General features: G+C 35.5%; 1 protein-coding gene across 1 annotated transcript; it reads right to left on the reverse strand.

Annotated features, from left to right (window-relative positions):
* Positions 1 to 15,500: 15,500 nt before the first annotated feature.
* LOC118636095 (39S ribosomal protein L51, mitochondrial-like) lies at positions 15,501 to 15,914 on the reverse strand. Its single transcript, XM_036271147.1, has one exon. The coding sequence runs from the start codon at positions 15,912 to 15,914 to the stop codon at positions 15,501 to 15,503; it is 414 nt and encodes a 137-aa protein (XP_036127040.1).
* Between the last annotated feature and the right edge of the window lie 536 nt (positions 15,915 to 16,450).

Below are 16,450 nucleotides of genomic sequence, written 5' to 3' on the forward strand. Positions count from 1 at the left end.
GGGGTTAATTTTCAAAACATATAGAGTCCTCATACAGCTCAACAAAAGGAAGACAAAGAACCCAATTAAAAAATGGGCAGAGGAACTAAATAGACACCTCTCCAAACAGGACATACAAATGGCTAAGAGACATATGAAGAAATGCTCAACATCACCAATCATCAGAGAGATGCAAATTAAAACAACAATGAGGTATCACCTCACACCTGTCAGAATAGCCGCCATCAACAAATCATCAAAGAACAAGTGTTGGAGAGGGTGTGGAGAAAAGGGGACTCTAGGACACTGCTGGTGGGAATGCAGACTGGTGCAGCCACTATGGAAAACACTATGGTGTTACCTCAAAAAATTAAAAATTGAACTTCCATTTGACCCAGTGATCCCACTTCTAGGAATATACCCTAAGAAGCCTGAAACACCAATCAGAAAGAATATATGTACCCCCATGTTCATAGCAGCACTATTTACAATAGCTAAGATCTGGAAACAGCCTAAATGTCCATCAGTAGACGAATGGATAAAAAAGCAGTGGTACATATACACAATGTACATATGCAGCTGTAAGAAAGAAAGATCTCTTAACCTTTGAGATGACATGGAGGGACCTGGAAAGTATTACCCTAAGCGAAATAAGCCAAACAGAGAAAACAAATATCATATGATCTCACTTATTTGTGGAATATAATGAACATAACAGTCTGAGGAATGGGGTAGTCCCAGAGACGTGGAAGTGGGGTACAGACTGACAATCCCCAGAAGAGGGGGTGGTGGGGGAGCGATAAACCACAGAACTTATATGCATGTGTGCATGAACAGTGGACATGGACAACAAAGCTGGGGACAGGGCGGGGAGGGAGGGGGAGGGGGGAATCAGTGGGGGAAAAAGGAGAAACATCTGTAACAAAAATGAATAAATTAATTTAAAAAAAAAACTTGCAGTGTCTCTGCATTGTACTGACACTAAATCTAAAGACTTTAAAATGGTTTATGAGGCCCTATCTGTTCTGGCCTCATATAACCTCTATGGCATCATCTCAGATGAATATGACTAGTTTATGCCAATCCAGCCATAATTGCCTCCTTGCTATGCCTTGAAAACTTCATGTATTAGACTTTTAAAATGACTGTTGCATATGTCTGGAGAATGTTTACCAACTAGCCTGCTCAATGATACCAATGCTTATCAACTGATTTAATATTAAAACCTTCCCCATGATTCATCCAAGGATTTCCCTACTCTGGTCTACTGGGTTTTTTTTTATTGTTGTTTTTGTTTTTTAATTTCATTTATTACTTTTGTTGCATTAATTGATCAGTTGTTACTGTTTTCCAGGCTTATTCAGATATAACTGGTAAATAAAAATTGTGCATATTTAAGGTATATGTGATGACTTAATATACCTACACATTGTGAAATGATTACAATTACACTACCTAGCACATCCATCAATTCAGATAGCTATCTTTTTGTGGGTGTGGTAAAAATACTGCAGATCTATTTTCTTAGCAAATTTCAATTATACAAGAGTATTGCGAACTGTAGTCATAATCCTGTGCAATAGATCCCTAGAAGTTATTTATCTTTCCACTGAAACTTTGTACCATTTGACCAACATCTTCTCATTTCACCTCCCCCCACACCAATCATACCCTGACAACCACCATTCTACTCTGGTTTTGTGAGACCAATTTTTAAAGATTCTACATATAGTGAGATCAGACAATATTAGTCTTTCTGTGTCTGGCTAATACCAATTTCAATAATAATTTTTCAGGCTCATTCGTGTTGTCACAAATGGTAATTTTTTTTTTCATGTCCAAATAACATACCATTTTGTACATGTATATAGATAGATAGATAGATAGATAGATGATAGATAGATAGATAGATAGATAGATAGATAGATAGATAGATACATACATACATACATACATACATACATACATACATACATACATACTTTGTCCATCCTTCCATTGATGGACACTTTTTTTTCATATACTGGGTTTGTGAACATTGCTGCAATAAACATAGAAGTGTAGATATCTATTGGCATTCCTGATTTCATTACCTTTGGATGTATGCCTAGCAGAGGCTTGTTACATGTTAGCATAATTCTATTTTTAATTTTTTAGTAACGTCCACATTGTTTTCCCTAAGGGCTATACCAATTCACATTGCCACCATGGCATATAACGGTTTCCTTTCTCCATATCCTCATCAATACTTATTATCTCATCTTTTTGATATTTTAACAAGTGTAAGTTGATTTATTCTTTTAATTTTTATTTGCATTTTCCTAATGATTAATAATATTAAATACCTCTTTATATACCTATTGATGATTTATATGTATTTATTGGAAAAAAAAAATGTCCATTCAGGTCTCTGCCCATTTTTTAATTGAGCTATTTAGCAATTTTTGCAGTTGAGTTGTATGAGTTTCTTACATATACTTTTTAATTTAACCCCTTATCAGATCAGTAATTTATAAATAATTTTCTTTGACATAGTCCCATTTTTTTATTTTTGCTTTTGTTGCTTATGTTTTTAGTGTCATGAACAGAAACATCATTGCCCAAATCAATGTCAAACATTTTTTTCTTATATTTTCTTTCTAAAAAATTTTTTTCTTTATTGAGAGAGAACATCGATTGGCTGCCTCCTACATGCCCCCCCCCCCCCCACTGGGGATCGGGCCGCAACCTGGGCATGTGTCCTGACCTGGAATCGAACCGGCAACCTCTTGGTGCATGGGTCGACGCTCAAACACTGAGCTACACACCGGCCAGACCAGACGTTCTTTATATTTTCTACTATGAGCTTCTTCTGTGGTTTCAACATTTGTGATATTTTTACTGTTATTTATGTGTTTATTTTTAAGTGAAGTTTTGGTGACACTCTTTTCCAGAAATTTATCTAAAAGAGATTTATAAATTTATTGGCATAAAGTTTATTGTACATTTATTTCTTCTCCATTTCTGCAGAATATGTTTTATTTCCTATTGCTCATTTCTAATGATAGATATAAGTTTCTTTTTTCTTTTTAATATTCACCTATATTGTCAGAAATTTGTCAGTTATCTTGACTGGGCAGATATTTGAATTTATTGAGCCTCTCTATTATATATTTGTTTCCTAGTTCATTAACTTCTGCTTATATTTATTTTACTTCTCTAATTTTTTTTATTTATTCTGTTTTTGAGCTCATTGATTTCAGCTTCCCTTTTAATATAAACACTTACATAGTTTAAGTACCATTTGAATTACATCAGATATATATTTGTATGTAGTATTTCTGTTTTTAGCTGTAAATATTTTGTGATTTACAGTGAAAATTATTCTTTCACAATACATTACTTATAAGTATCTTCCTTAGTTGCATATTCATGGAAATATTTAAAGTTATATTTATTTTTTGAATTTCTATCATAATTGCCTTGTGATCAGTGAATGGGGATTTTATGATGCAAGCCTTCGATATTTTTTGGAACTCCGTCGTTTAGTATGTGGCTATTTTTAATAAATATGCAGTGTTTGCTTTAAAATATGTATTTTACAATTGTTTGTTGCAGTATTTGATGACATCAATTAGATTAAGCTTGTGTTATTTAGATCATCTATATTGTTACTGAGTTTCCATTTTTTCAAACCATCAATTATACGGAGCAATGTTGGAATAGCCTAATATGAGGGTCTGTTTATTTTCCCCTTGTATTTGTGTCAGTTTCTGCTTCACATATTTTCAGATGCATACAAATCAGCAGTTTGCTAGTAAATGTCTGAAAATCAGCTCTCTACAAGGAAAATGACGGCCTGGTTTGCAGTGTCTGCCAATTTCTGTGGATCAAATGATCCTGTCAAGCTATCAAATCGAGGCCACTAAATGGTGAGTTGAGTAAAGATCCAACAATCAGCTGTCACAAGCCATGTTAGCAGGTTCCAGCACACTATCTATACAAATGTGTAATTGTTTTATATTCTTGGTTAGTTGTGTGTGTGTGGGGGGGAGGTTGGTGTGCTATTAATAACTCTAACCCAGCTTTCTGCGCTATTATCATGGTTTAACTTTTTCTATTATTTCATGTTCAAGTTTTATGTACCTTATATTTATGTTTTAATATTTATTTATTTATTTATTTATTTATTTATTTATTTATTTATTTATTTTAGAGAGAGAGGAAGGGAGAGAGAGATAGAAACATCCATCTGAGAGAGATACATCGATCGGCTACCTTCTGCACAACCCTACTGGGGATGGAGCCCAAAACCCTGGGCATGTGCCCTGACCAGGACTTGAACCGGGACCTCTCAGTCCATGGGATGGTGCTCAATCCACTGAGCCACACCAGCTGGGTATGTACCTTATATTTAAATATGGTTTTTGTAAATAACATGTTGTTGGTTTTTATTTTGTATCTACTTTACAGTGTTCTTATTTATTTATTTATTTATTTATTTATTTATTTATTTATTTATACTTTTTTTTGGTACGTGCCCCTAGTGGGAACCGAACCTGGGACTCTGGTCCACAGGCCAACGCTCCAACCGCTGAGCCAAACCGGCCAGGGCTACAGTGCTCATATTTAAATGACTTGAATTACTAAAACATTTTATTGATTTCAATTATTTAATGTTGTACTTCAATTTTTTGCCTTTTATATCTTTCTTCTTTACATTTTCAATTTCTCTCTCTCGCTTTTGTCCTCTGCGTGTTTGGAAGTGATAATCTCTGTTTCTTCTCCTTTAATGGATATCCCTGACATTTTAACATTCATATTTCATCAAAATTGTACTTTCTTGCCAAAACACTACAAATTTCTAAGAACATCATAGCTATGATAACCACCCTCTTGACCAATAGACTTCTATTTTCATGTGCAAAATTTTCTCTATTTTTAACCCAGTAAAGAAGAATTATTAGTATTGGAAATACTATTTGTTACATATAACCACATATTTACCACTTTTCTACATTCATTATTCCTTCTTGAATGTCACAATATAATTACTGGTATTCAATATCAGCTGCATCTTACTTTATTTTAGTACTTCGACATCAAAAAACATTTCAACTTCTCATCAGTTATACCCAACGTATATTTTACTTACACATTTTTTATTTTTTGGAAAGATAAAGATATGACCTCTGTTTTAGACTACCAATTTTCCTTTATGCTGAAATTGTGGTGAAACCACAACCAAACATTTAAAAAAATGTGAAATGATTTGTCACATTCATTTTTTTTTTTTTATCCTCACCCAAGAACATTTTTCCTTTTTTTTTGTTTGTTTGTTCAGGTAGAGTGGGAGGGAGAGAGAGGAACAGAGAGAGAGAGAAACATCAACATGAAAGGGACACATCCAGTGGCTGCCACCCACACAACCAACCAGGGACGGGGACAAACTGCAACCGAGGTACAATGCCCCTAGCGGGAACCGAACCCCGGTCTCTCTAGTCTGCGGGCCAATGCTCTAACCACTAAGCCAAACCAGCCAGGGCGTCACATTCATTTTTGTAGACAATATTTTTGTTTTCCTTTCTATCATTAGGAACACATGAAATTTAGGCTTTTACTATATATACCCATACTGTATACGTTTTTAAAAATATTTCAGGAAATGAATATAAGAGAAAATTTAAATAATAATAAGTAAATATGTCAACTGATTCTCATTTTTATATTCACATTAAGAAAGGTATGCATCCCTGGCCGGTTTGGCTCAGCGGTTAGAGCGTCGGCCTGTGGTCCAGAGAGACCTGGGTTCGGTTCCCACTAAGGGCAGGTACTTCGGTTGCAGTTTGTCCGCGGCCCTGGTTGGTTGTGCGGGTGGCAGCCACTCGATGTGTCCCTTTCACGTCGATGTTTCTCTCTCTCTCTCTCTCTTCCTCTCTCTCCCTCCCACTCTACCTGAACAAAAAATGGAAAAATGTCCCCGGGTGAGGATAAAAAAAAAAAAAAAAAAGAAAGGTATGCAATATTCATAGTACCTTTAAAGACATCACTAATCTGGATTTCTAGTAGACTGTAGGTCAGGTTCTAAAGTATATCATTATCTCATGGTTATAGTGATACCTCTCTACCACAAAGTAAGATAATTTGCATTATACATATGATTTATATTATATATTATATTATATATTATTTTTATATTATGTATAATATATACATAGCTTTATATATAGTTTTACTTTATTTTATATATATCTTTCTATAGCTGTATTTCAATATATATAAATATAGTTTTATGTATAAATATATAAACTTTAATCTCCCCACACAGCCCAAACAAAAAAATAAAACCTGACTGATTTCTAATAAATAAAATGGCTAATATGGCTTTCAGTGTTTTAAAAATCATGCTTTAAAGAGTAAAGGTGTCTTGCAATCTTGATGTGCAAAGAATCAAATTAGAAAGCATTTCCTCAGGATCTATGTCATTGGGCTAGGTGAATAAAGTTATTTCTTCCACGATCTTTTAACAAAACAATCTTCTAAATTTATATCGAGTTAAGGGACCTTGGCATCGATGATGTATATGATTTAATATCTTCTATTTCTAGTTCAGTTACTTTTTAAAGCCTGTGGAAAAATATCCATTTGATCTTTAACATAAGTAAATTTATAAAGATTGGTGGAGAAAAATAAAAAAAAAAAAGGGATCAATATAAACCTCAATTTAGAAGTTCTACAACATTGCCTGATAGCTTTAATCAGATAGTCTTATCTGTCTTTGTTATATGTCAAACAATTCACTACTGTAAATATAAGGAACTGGTAATGAATAGCACCAATCTGAAGTAGTCATTATGGCTTTAAGCTCTATATCCTTAAAGAATGTGAGCCTGCATAATTTTTAACCAGAAGCAATTTTAAATGGGACATATAACATCAAGGCATTAAAACTAGCAGGTGAATTAGAACCAATATAAACTTTAATCTATTTTGAATGCCAGCTACAAGCTTATAAATTTTGTTGTCAGCTTCTGAAAGTAGAAGAGCAACAATGGTCTACATTCTTATCAAACATATATCACAGCAACAGATGAGCTGGTGTATGCATGCAATAGAATTATATTCTGTATAGTGAAAAATTTGAGCATATGGTAAACAAATATTTGGGTGTGATTATGAAGCAATGCACTTGCTTTTCATTGCATAATATAGTCGGTTCACAGAGGTTTCAGGGTTGTTAACTATATAATTTTTTCTCTAATTAGCCTTAGAAAAAGTGAAACATCCTCCTTCCTTCCTTCCTTCCTTCCTTCCTTCCTTCCTTCCTTCCTTCCTTCCGTCCTTCCTTCCTTCCTTCCTTCCTTCCTTCCTTCCTTCCTCCCTCCCCCTCCCTCCCTTCCATCATTCCTTGCCTCCCTCCCTCTTTCTTTCTTTCTTTCTTTCTTTCTTTCTTTCTTTCTTTCTTTCTTTCTTTCTTTCTTTCTTTCTTTCTTTCTCTTTCTTTCTTCCTTTCTTTTTTCTTCTCTCTCTCTCTCTCTCTCTCTCTCTCTCTCTCTCTCTCTCTCTTTCTAGAGACCTGCTATAGCAAAATACATTAAGATGGAAAATTAAAAATGGAGAATTCATAATCTATAATCCTACAGTTAAATTTTATTCTTCAGTATTTTACCAAGAGAACATGGAGGTAAAATATATGGATCAGTCCTTAATTCTTTGTCCCTTAATTTTTTTCCCTTCATCCCTGGATGGCTCTCTTTTTTTTTTATCCTCACCCGAGGATATTTTTTCATTTTTTGTACAGATAGAGTGGGAGGGAAAGAGAGGAAGGGAGAGAGAGAGAGAGAGAAACATCGATGTGAAGGGACACATCGAGTGGCTGCCACCCGCACGACCAACCAGGGCCGGGGACAAACTGCAACCGAAGTACCTGTCCTTAGCGGGAACTGAACCCGGTTCTCTCCGGACCGCAGGCTGACGCTCTAACCGCTGAGCCAAACTGGCCAGGGCGGCTCTCTTTATTCTTATCCATCTATTTAAGATCTATTCCTTTTGCCCTGGTCGGTTTGGCTCAGCAGTTGGAGTTTCGGCCTGTGGACCAGAGAGTCCCAGGTTCGATTCCCACTAGGGGCACATACCAAAAAAAGAAAAAAAAAGATCTATTCCTTTTTAAATATTAATGTTACAGATTCTATTTGTGTATTAATATTAAATACTATTACTAATATTAATGTTAATGACTTCTCTAAATCCAGTTTATACTGATCTAATATCTATAAAACACTTCAATATTTGCTTTGATATGATTTGGATTTTTTTCTCAGGGTGCTCGGAATGTAAAGCTTTTCTCCTAAGAATATGGTAGGCTTCTGGAGGGCAAAATCCAGTAATCAATTTGAAGTGTTTTTCCTATGTGACCTCTCAGCACTCTACATACTTGATCTATCACTCCTTGACTTCTTTCCTTGCCTTCTAGAACATCATCTTTTTAAAATTTTCCTGTTACCTCATTAAGTTGTCCATCTTAGCCTCCTTTGTTAATTACTGGTCATCTTTCCAACTAAAAAAGCCTCTTATCTTCTCTGGGCACACTCCCAGCATAGGTCATCTCATCATTTGCATGATTTCAAATACCATGTGTATTCTGAAGACTTCTAAATAGATATCCTCAGCCTGTCTCTCTCTGGGGCTCCAGACTTCTTTCCTTGGATTTTTAATGAAAATCTCAGACTTACCAGGTCTAAAATGGAAATATTATCTTTTCCTCCAAAATTTGTACATACTCAAATGTTTCACATCTAATATAAAGGCTACAATTATGCAGCTAGTTGCTCAGGCCCCAAACTCAGGAGTCCTTGCCTCCTCTCTGTGCTATACCTTATATCCCATACATCAGAGAGCCTTTCCAATTCTGTTTTCCAAATATATTCGAAAACTAATAATTTTTCTTTTATATTAATACTATTTTGGCCCAAAACATTAGCACATTTTTTATTCTTGTTGATCCTCACTCAAGGATATGTTTGCGTTGATTTTTAGATAGAGTGGAAGGGAGGGAGGGAGAGAGAGAGAGAGAGAGAGAGAGAGAGAGAGACCTCAATGTAAGAGAGAAACATTGACGATCAGTTGTTTGTTTTGTATTATTACATTAGATAGTACTTCTGGTACGATGGTGAGAAGAGGTCATGAAAAGGGGCTTCCTTGCCTTGTCCCTAATCTTAGAGAAATGCCTCTAGTTTCTTATTGCTAAGTAATAAATTATTGATAGGTTTTTTGTTTGTGTGTTTGTTTTTGGTAGATGCTCTTTATAAAGTTGAGGAGATATTTTCTATTCCTAATTTTTAAGAGTTTTAACCATGAATGGGTACTGGTATTTCCCAAATGATTTTTCTACTTGCACATTAACATGATTATGTGAATTTTTTTCTTTTGCTTGTTTATGAAATGGATTACATTACTTGATTTTTAGATGTTGAACCAGCCTTGTACTTTGGGAACAAATAACTTTGGTCATAGTCTATAGTTTTCTTTCATTTGCTTCTAAAATTATATAGAACAGAATTATTATTCTAACATACAGAAATGACACTTAAGGGGAAGAGACTGGCTGGACTTTAGACCTACTAATTTTTTTTCTTTTTATTGAATGTATTGAGGTAAAACTGGTTAACAAAATTATACAGGTTGCAGCAGCATTATCCCACAACACAGCATCTGTACACTATATTGTGTGTTCACCACACCAAGTCAAGACTCCTTCCAACACCAATTATACCTCCTATTCCCTACTCCACCTACCCCTGTCCCTCCCTCCCAATACAATCACCACACTATTGTCTCTGTCCATGAGTTTTTCTCTTTTTTTTCCTTTTTGCTCAATCCATCCATACCCCCAACTCCCTAATACCCATGCCCTTGACAACTGTCAGTCTGCTCTCTATTTATGAGTCTGTCTCTATTTTCTTTGTTCATTTTGTTCATTGAACAAAATGAAAAGACAACTCACTGAATGGGAGAACATATTCACTGATACATCTGATAATGGGTTAATATCCAACATTTATGAAGAACTTAAACAACTAAACACCAAACAAAAAACAACCCAGTTAAAAAATGGGCAAAGAACCTGAATAGACACTTTTCCAAAGAGGACATACAGATGGCCAATATACATAGGAAAAGATGGCCAATGTCACTTATCATCAGAGAAATGGAAATGAAAACCACAATGAGGCATCACCTCACACCTGCAGAATGGTATCATCGATAAACCATCACACAACAAGTGTTGGTGAGGATGCGAAGAAAAGTAAATCCTCATGCACTGTTGGTGGAAATGCAGACTGGTACAGCCACTATGGAAAACAGTATGGAGTTTCTCAAAAAATTAAAAATGGAATTGCCTTATGACCCAGCAATTCTACTTCTTGGGATTTATCCGAAGAAGCCTGAAATATGCTCCCCTATGTTCACTGCAGTGTTACTTACAATAGTCAAGATTTGGGAGCAACCCAAGTGTCCATCAGTAGATAAATGCATTAAAAAAGCTGTGGTTCATTTACACAATGGAATAATACTCAACTGTAAAAAAGTAGGAAATCTTACCCTTTGTGACAGTGTGGATGGACCTGAAGGCATTATGCTAAGTGAAACAAGCCAGTCAGAGAAAGACAGGTATCACATTATTTCACTCATATATGGAATCTAATGAACAACAAGATTTACTCTTTAGGATAAGACTTGCCTTGTCATATATTTATGTGGGTTTTGGGGTAATGAAGAGGCATTAAGGGCTGAAAATAATAATGAGTTATGCACTCCTCTGGAATTTCAGTTATTCTCTGTGCATGGCTAGAGAAACCTAACTCACTGTGTAGAGTTGCAAATTCTTCTCTCTCACTGTCTCCATTTCTCTTTGTATATCTTAGCACCAAACAGCCTCTTGTTCTTAATTCCTCCCTTCTTCAAGCCCTGATATGTATAGTATCTAAAATATAATTGCAACCAAGAAATAGAGAAAAAAAATGTAAAAGATGAAGTCTGCCCTGGCCGGTTTGGCTCAGCGGTTAGAGCGTCGGCCTGCGGTCTGGAGAGACCCGGGTTCGGTTCCCGCTAAGGGCACGTACTTCGGTTGCAGTTGGTCCCCGGCCCTGGTTGGTCGTGCGGGTGGCAGCCACTAGATGTGTCCCTTTCACATCGATGTTTCCCTCTCTCTCTCTTCCTCTCTCTCCCTCCCACTCTATCTGTACAAAAAATGGAAAAATGTCCTCGGGTGAGGATAAAAAAAAAATGAAGTCTGGAGATTATATGAGTGTCCTAAAGACTAAAATTGTGTTTGCTGGTTTTTCCCTTTATATTCAGGTTTTTTTAAACATATAACTCTTATTGTATTGCTGAATTCAATTTGCTAATTATTTTATTTAGAGATATTGAGATATTAATATGTAATTTTATTTTTTTATGTCTTTGTCTAGTTTTGGTATTAGAGTAACCGTACTTCATAGAATGTGTCAGAAAGTATTTCCTCTGTTACTGTCTTTTGCATGAGATTATAAAGTGGTATAATTTCTTAAATGGTTGGTAGAATTCATTAGTGAACACATATGGGCCTAGTTTCTTTCTTTTAAATGATTAGTAATTATTGATTTATTTTTATAGATATAGACATATTCAGAAATTGTCTATTTCTTCATGTGTGAGTTTTAGCAGGTTGTGCCTTTCAAATATTTGGTCCATTTCATCTAGCTTAGAACATTTGTGGGCATAGAGATGCTCATAATATTCCTTTATTATTCTGTCAATGCTCATGAGATATGCAGTGATGTCCTTCTCTTGTAATTCTAATATTAGTAATTTATGCTCTCTCTCTCTTATTTCTTATCCTTCCTAGCACCTTATTAATTTTATTAATCTCTTCAAAGAACCAAATTTTGGTCTCATTAATTTTCTTTATTAATTTTCTGTATTTTTATTGATTTGTGCTCAATTGTTTTTATTTCTTTTCTTTTGTATATATTGAATTCAATCAGGTTTTTCCCAGGTTCCTAAGGTGAAGGCATAGATTATTAATTTCAGAACTTTCTTCTTTTCTAGTAAATGCATTCAAGGCTATAAATTTTCCTCAAGCACTACTTTTGTTATTGCCATAAAGTTTGATAAGTTGTGTTTGCATTTTTATTTAGTTAAAATATAACATGATCTAATATGTGGAATCTAATGAACAAAATAAACTGATGAATAAAATAGAACCAGAGGTATGGATACATGGAACAGACTGACAAATTTCAGAGGGAAGAGGGGACGGGGGACAGGAAAAGATTAACCAAAGAACTTATATGCATATATGCACTGCTCATGGACACAGCCAATAGGGTGGTGAAGACCTGGGGTGGGGAGGGACCTGGTGGAGGAGGGTAATGGGGGAAAAAAAGGGAGGACATCTGTAATACTCTCAACAATAAAGATAAAACAAAATTCTTACATTTCTGAGATTTCTTCTTGAACCATGTGTTACTTGCTTATTGTGTTTTTTTTGATGTACAAATATTTTGAAATTTTCCATTTATTGTCCTGTATTGAGTTTTAATTTAATTCCACTGTGGTCTGAGAGCCTACATTTTATTATTTATCATCTTTCACATTTTGTTAGTGTGTGCTTTATGGCCCAGAATGTGGTCTACCTTGGTGACTATACTGTGTGAGGTTGAGAAGAGTATGTATTCTGCTGCTGTATATAAAGTAGTCTGTAGCTGTCAGTTATATACAATTGACTGATGGTGCTGTTGATTTCAACTCTGCCCTTACTGATTTTCTGCCTTCTGAATCTGTTCATTTGTGATAGAAGTGTGTTGAAGTCTCTAAATATATAACAGAGCATCCATTTAGCTCTCCTTCTAGTTCTATCAGTTTCTGTCTCATGTATTTGACACTATGCTGTTAAGCACATATACATCAAGGATTATTCGGTTTTCCTGGATAATTTAGCCCTTATCATTCTGTAATGCCCCTTTTTATACCTGATTATTTTACTTGCTCTCAAATATGTGTGGTTTGAAACTGGTATTGCTACTTCACCTTTCTTTTGATTAGTATTAGCATGGTGTATTTTTCTGCATCCCTTTGTTTAACCTGTAGGTGTCTATATTTAAAGTGGGTTTCTTTTAGACAACATAGAACTGGATCTTGTTTTTGTATCCACTCTGACAGTTAATTGGACTTTTAATTGATCTGTCACTTAGTTGGTGTATTTAAACCATTGACATTTAAGGTGATTATTGATATAGCTGATTAATGTTTACCTTATCTGTTACTGTTTTGTCTCTCTTGTTCTTTGATTCTATTTTTGTATTCAAGTATTTTTATGCCTTATGTAATTTTACTTAAGCATTTTATATGGTTTTATGTCTAGGCTTTCTTAAAATATCAATTATATTTTTATTAGTTTTTCTAGGGTTTGCAGTATACTTTTAAAAGTAATTCAAGTACATTTTCAAATAGCACTATATTACTCACAGGTAATGCAAATGACTTATAATAAAGTATTTCTATTCCTCCTTCCTATCTCTTGTGCTATAATTTACATTCTTTTCACTTTTCTAAACTCTATATTTTTAATATACTTTTTCTGGTATTGTTTTGAACACACTGTTATCTATTGTATCAACTATAATAAAAAATAAAGGTTTTTATTTTATGTTGTTTCTTTATGTAGATACAAGTTTCTGCCCTATACGATTTTCTTTCTCTTTTAATAACTTCTTTTAACATTCCTTGCAGGGCATGTCTACTGGCAACAAATTTCCTCAACTTTGGTTTGTTTGAAAATGTCTTTATTTCTTCTTCATTTTTAAAAGATAATTTCTCAAGATACGGAATTCTAGGTTTTGTGTTTTTTTTTCTTTCAACCTTTAAATACAGTGGTTGGCAAAAGTAGATTTACAGTCACGAGTGCACTGTGCCATTATTAATAAAACTTTTATAATAATCATAATCTTCAGGTCTTTATCCAATTGAACAACTATAAACCTGCTTTTGCCCACCCGTGAATTTCACTCAACTCTCTTTCATCTGCATCGTTTTTGAAGTCAACTCTGGTGTGATTCTCACTCTCGCAGCTCTATATGTAAGGTATTATCTTCCTAAGGCTCTTTTCTTTTTCTTTCCTTTTTTTTTTTGTTTTGTTTTTGGTGGTACGTGCCCCTAGCGGGAACCGAACCTGGGACTCATTGGTCCGCAGGCCAATGCTCAATCGCTGAGCCAAACTGGCCAGGGCTATCCTCAGGCTCTTTTCAAGATTTTGGGGGCTTTGATTTTCTGTAATATGAATATGATATGGTTAGAATTATTTTTCATTTATTCTGCTTAGTGATTTTTTAGTTTCCTGAATCTGTGCCTTAATATCTGCCATTGATTTGGGGACATTCTCAGTCATCCTTCCTTCAAATACTTCTTATGCCTTTCTCCGTGGATTCTTCCTCTGACATCCCTTTATGCATATGGTACAGCATTTCAGTTGTCCCTTAGTACTTGGATATTTTGTGGGTTTTGTTGTTGTTGTTGTTAGGCTTTTGTGGTTTTGATTCTTTTTTTGTTTTTTCATGATTACCCTTAGGTAATTTTTAAATTTGCATTGTATATATGAAAACATTTTTTGCAATCATTAAGAACACACACACATAGGTGTACAAGACTCAGCTCAGTTTTACAGATTATAGATCTTTCAGGGCGGGGACCAGGTTTTTGAAACTGTTAAATTACCAAGATGATTCTGATGATGTCAAGCTTAGGAACCACCCAGGAAAACCACTAGTACTTAATGCTTAATATTAAAGTGTACATGTGAGACTATAACTTTATAGCCCTAACTAGAAAAGCATATGCAGGGAGTGGGTCAAGGATATATTACACTTTTTTGTTTCTCCTACAATTCTTAGCTCAGAAAAGTTACCCAATAAATATTTTTTTGATAGAATAGTACAGAAATACAATTCCACTTTTCAGTTACATTTCATGCCAGTGTGCATTTTTAAGATATATTTAACATTTAGCATTATGGGGCAATTAAAAATGACCACTTTCAATACATGGAACCCAAATGTCAAAAAGTGCCAACAATAATTTTTCTTTTTTAAAGGTCATAGGTATGGCTAGACTGCAAAGGGCAAGTGGTAAAATCCAAATCTAAGATTCTAAGACTTAGCAATGAGTCAGACTTCATAGGCCAAATGAGTAAAAGTAGCATCAGAAAATAAAGTGTGTGGATAACAGATTCTGAAAAAGCATCATTTTATTATGGAGAGCATACAAATCCCTCTCCTCAGAGGGAAAGGTACTATTTCCCTTCTCCTGGATGGTAGATAGTGAGCTACCTGGGTAAGGCCCAACCATGGCTCCCGGCCATTATTCTCATCTCTTCTACAACACCACACGGCTCTGGCAGAGATGCTGGCCAAACCTGACCTTCATTCAAGACGTCAAGAACCGTGCGTGCTGGCCTTGCACGGACATTAAGTGGGTGAAGTCATGTTGGGCCTTACCCAGGTATCTCATGTCCACAGTCCCCAGCTTTCTCTTCGACCGGTCTTCTCATGTCGGTTACAGTGTTTGTAGAGATATCTGATGCATTTGTTAAGGTTGTGCAAGTCATCAGAGAACATCCGATTTCCAACCATTTTCTTCTTTCGTATACAACGCTGCAATTCATTGCCCTTCCAGCCTCGAAGCCATCTAGGGCCCTTGATTAGTTCTTTGGGGTGCTTTTCAAAATTTCCCAGGATCCCGATGTTATCATGTACCCCAAACATGGCCCTCTTCTCGTTCCAACGATCAACCACTTTGGGAGACAGGACGGTGAGCCATACAAAATACAATACAGGAACACCCAGAGAGAAACTTCTGCAGGCCAGGGGCACCCAGCTCCATAGGCGCCTTCCTGCACCCCCAGCGAGGCTCCCGGCCATTATTCTGGTGTCTCCCCTACAAGAGCACACGGCTCTGGCAGAGATGCTGGCCAAACCTGACCTTCAAGACGTCAGCAACCGCGCGTGCTGACCTGGCATAGACATTAAGTGGTCGAACCCATGTTGGGCCTTACCCAGGTCTTAGTTTTGACTCTTTCCTTAGCAGTGTTTAGTTTACTGAGGAGACTGTCAAAGAAATTATTTATTTTTAATATGCTGTTTTTGAGAACCAGAATTTATTTTGTATTATTGTTTAGAATTTCATTTTCCCCGCTTACATTATTGAGATCATTTATTTTATGTTAAGCTTGATGGAGAAATGGGGAACCCTACTATTCGGTCAAATATTATTTTGATGTTTCTCTGAGACTGTTATTAGATAAGATTAACATTTTAATTGATAAATTGAGTAAAGCAGATTGCTGTCCCTAAGGTAGGTGGGCCTTATCCAGTTAGGCGATGGCCTGAATAGAATAAAAAGGCTAAATCCCTCTTGAGTTGAGAAATCTCTTCCTCTCTATAGCTAAGACCATTCT

Source organism: Molossus molossus, unplaced genomic scaffold (assembly GCF_014108415.1).
Source record: "Molossus molossus isolate mMolMol1 unplaced genomic scaffold, mMolMol1.p scaffold_m16_p_2, whole genome shotgun sequence".
In the NCBI taxonomy this organism is placed as follows: domain Eukaryota; kingdom Metazoa; phylum Chordata; class Mammalia; order Chiroptera; family Molossidae; genus Molossus; species Molossus molossus.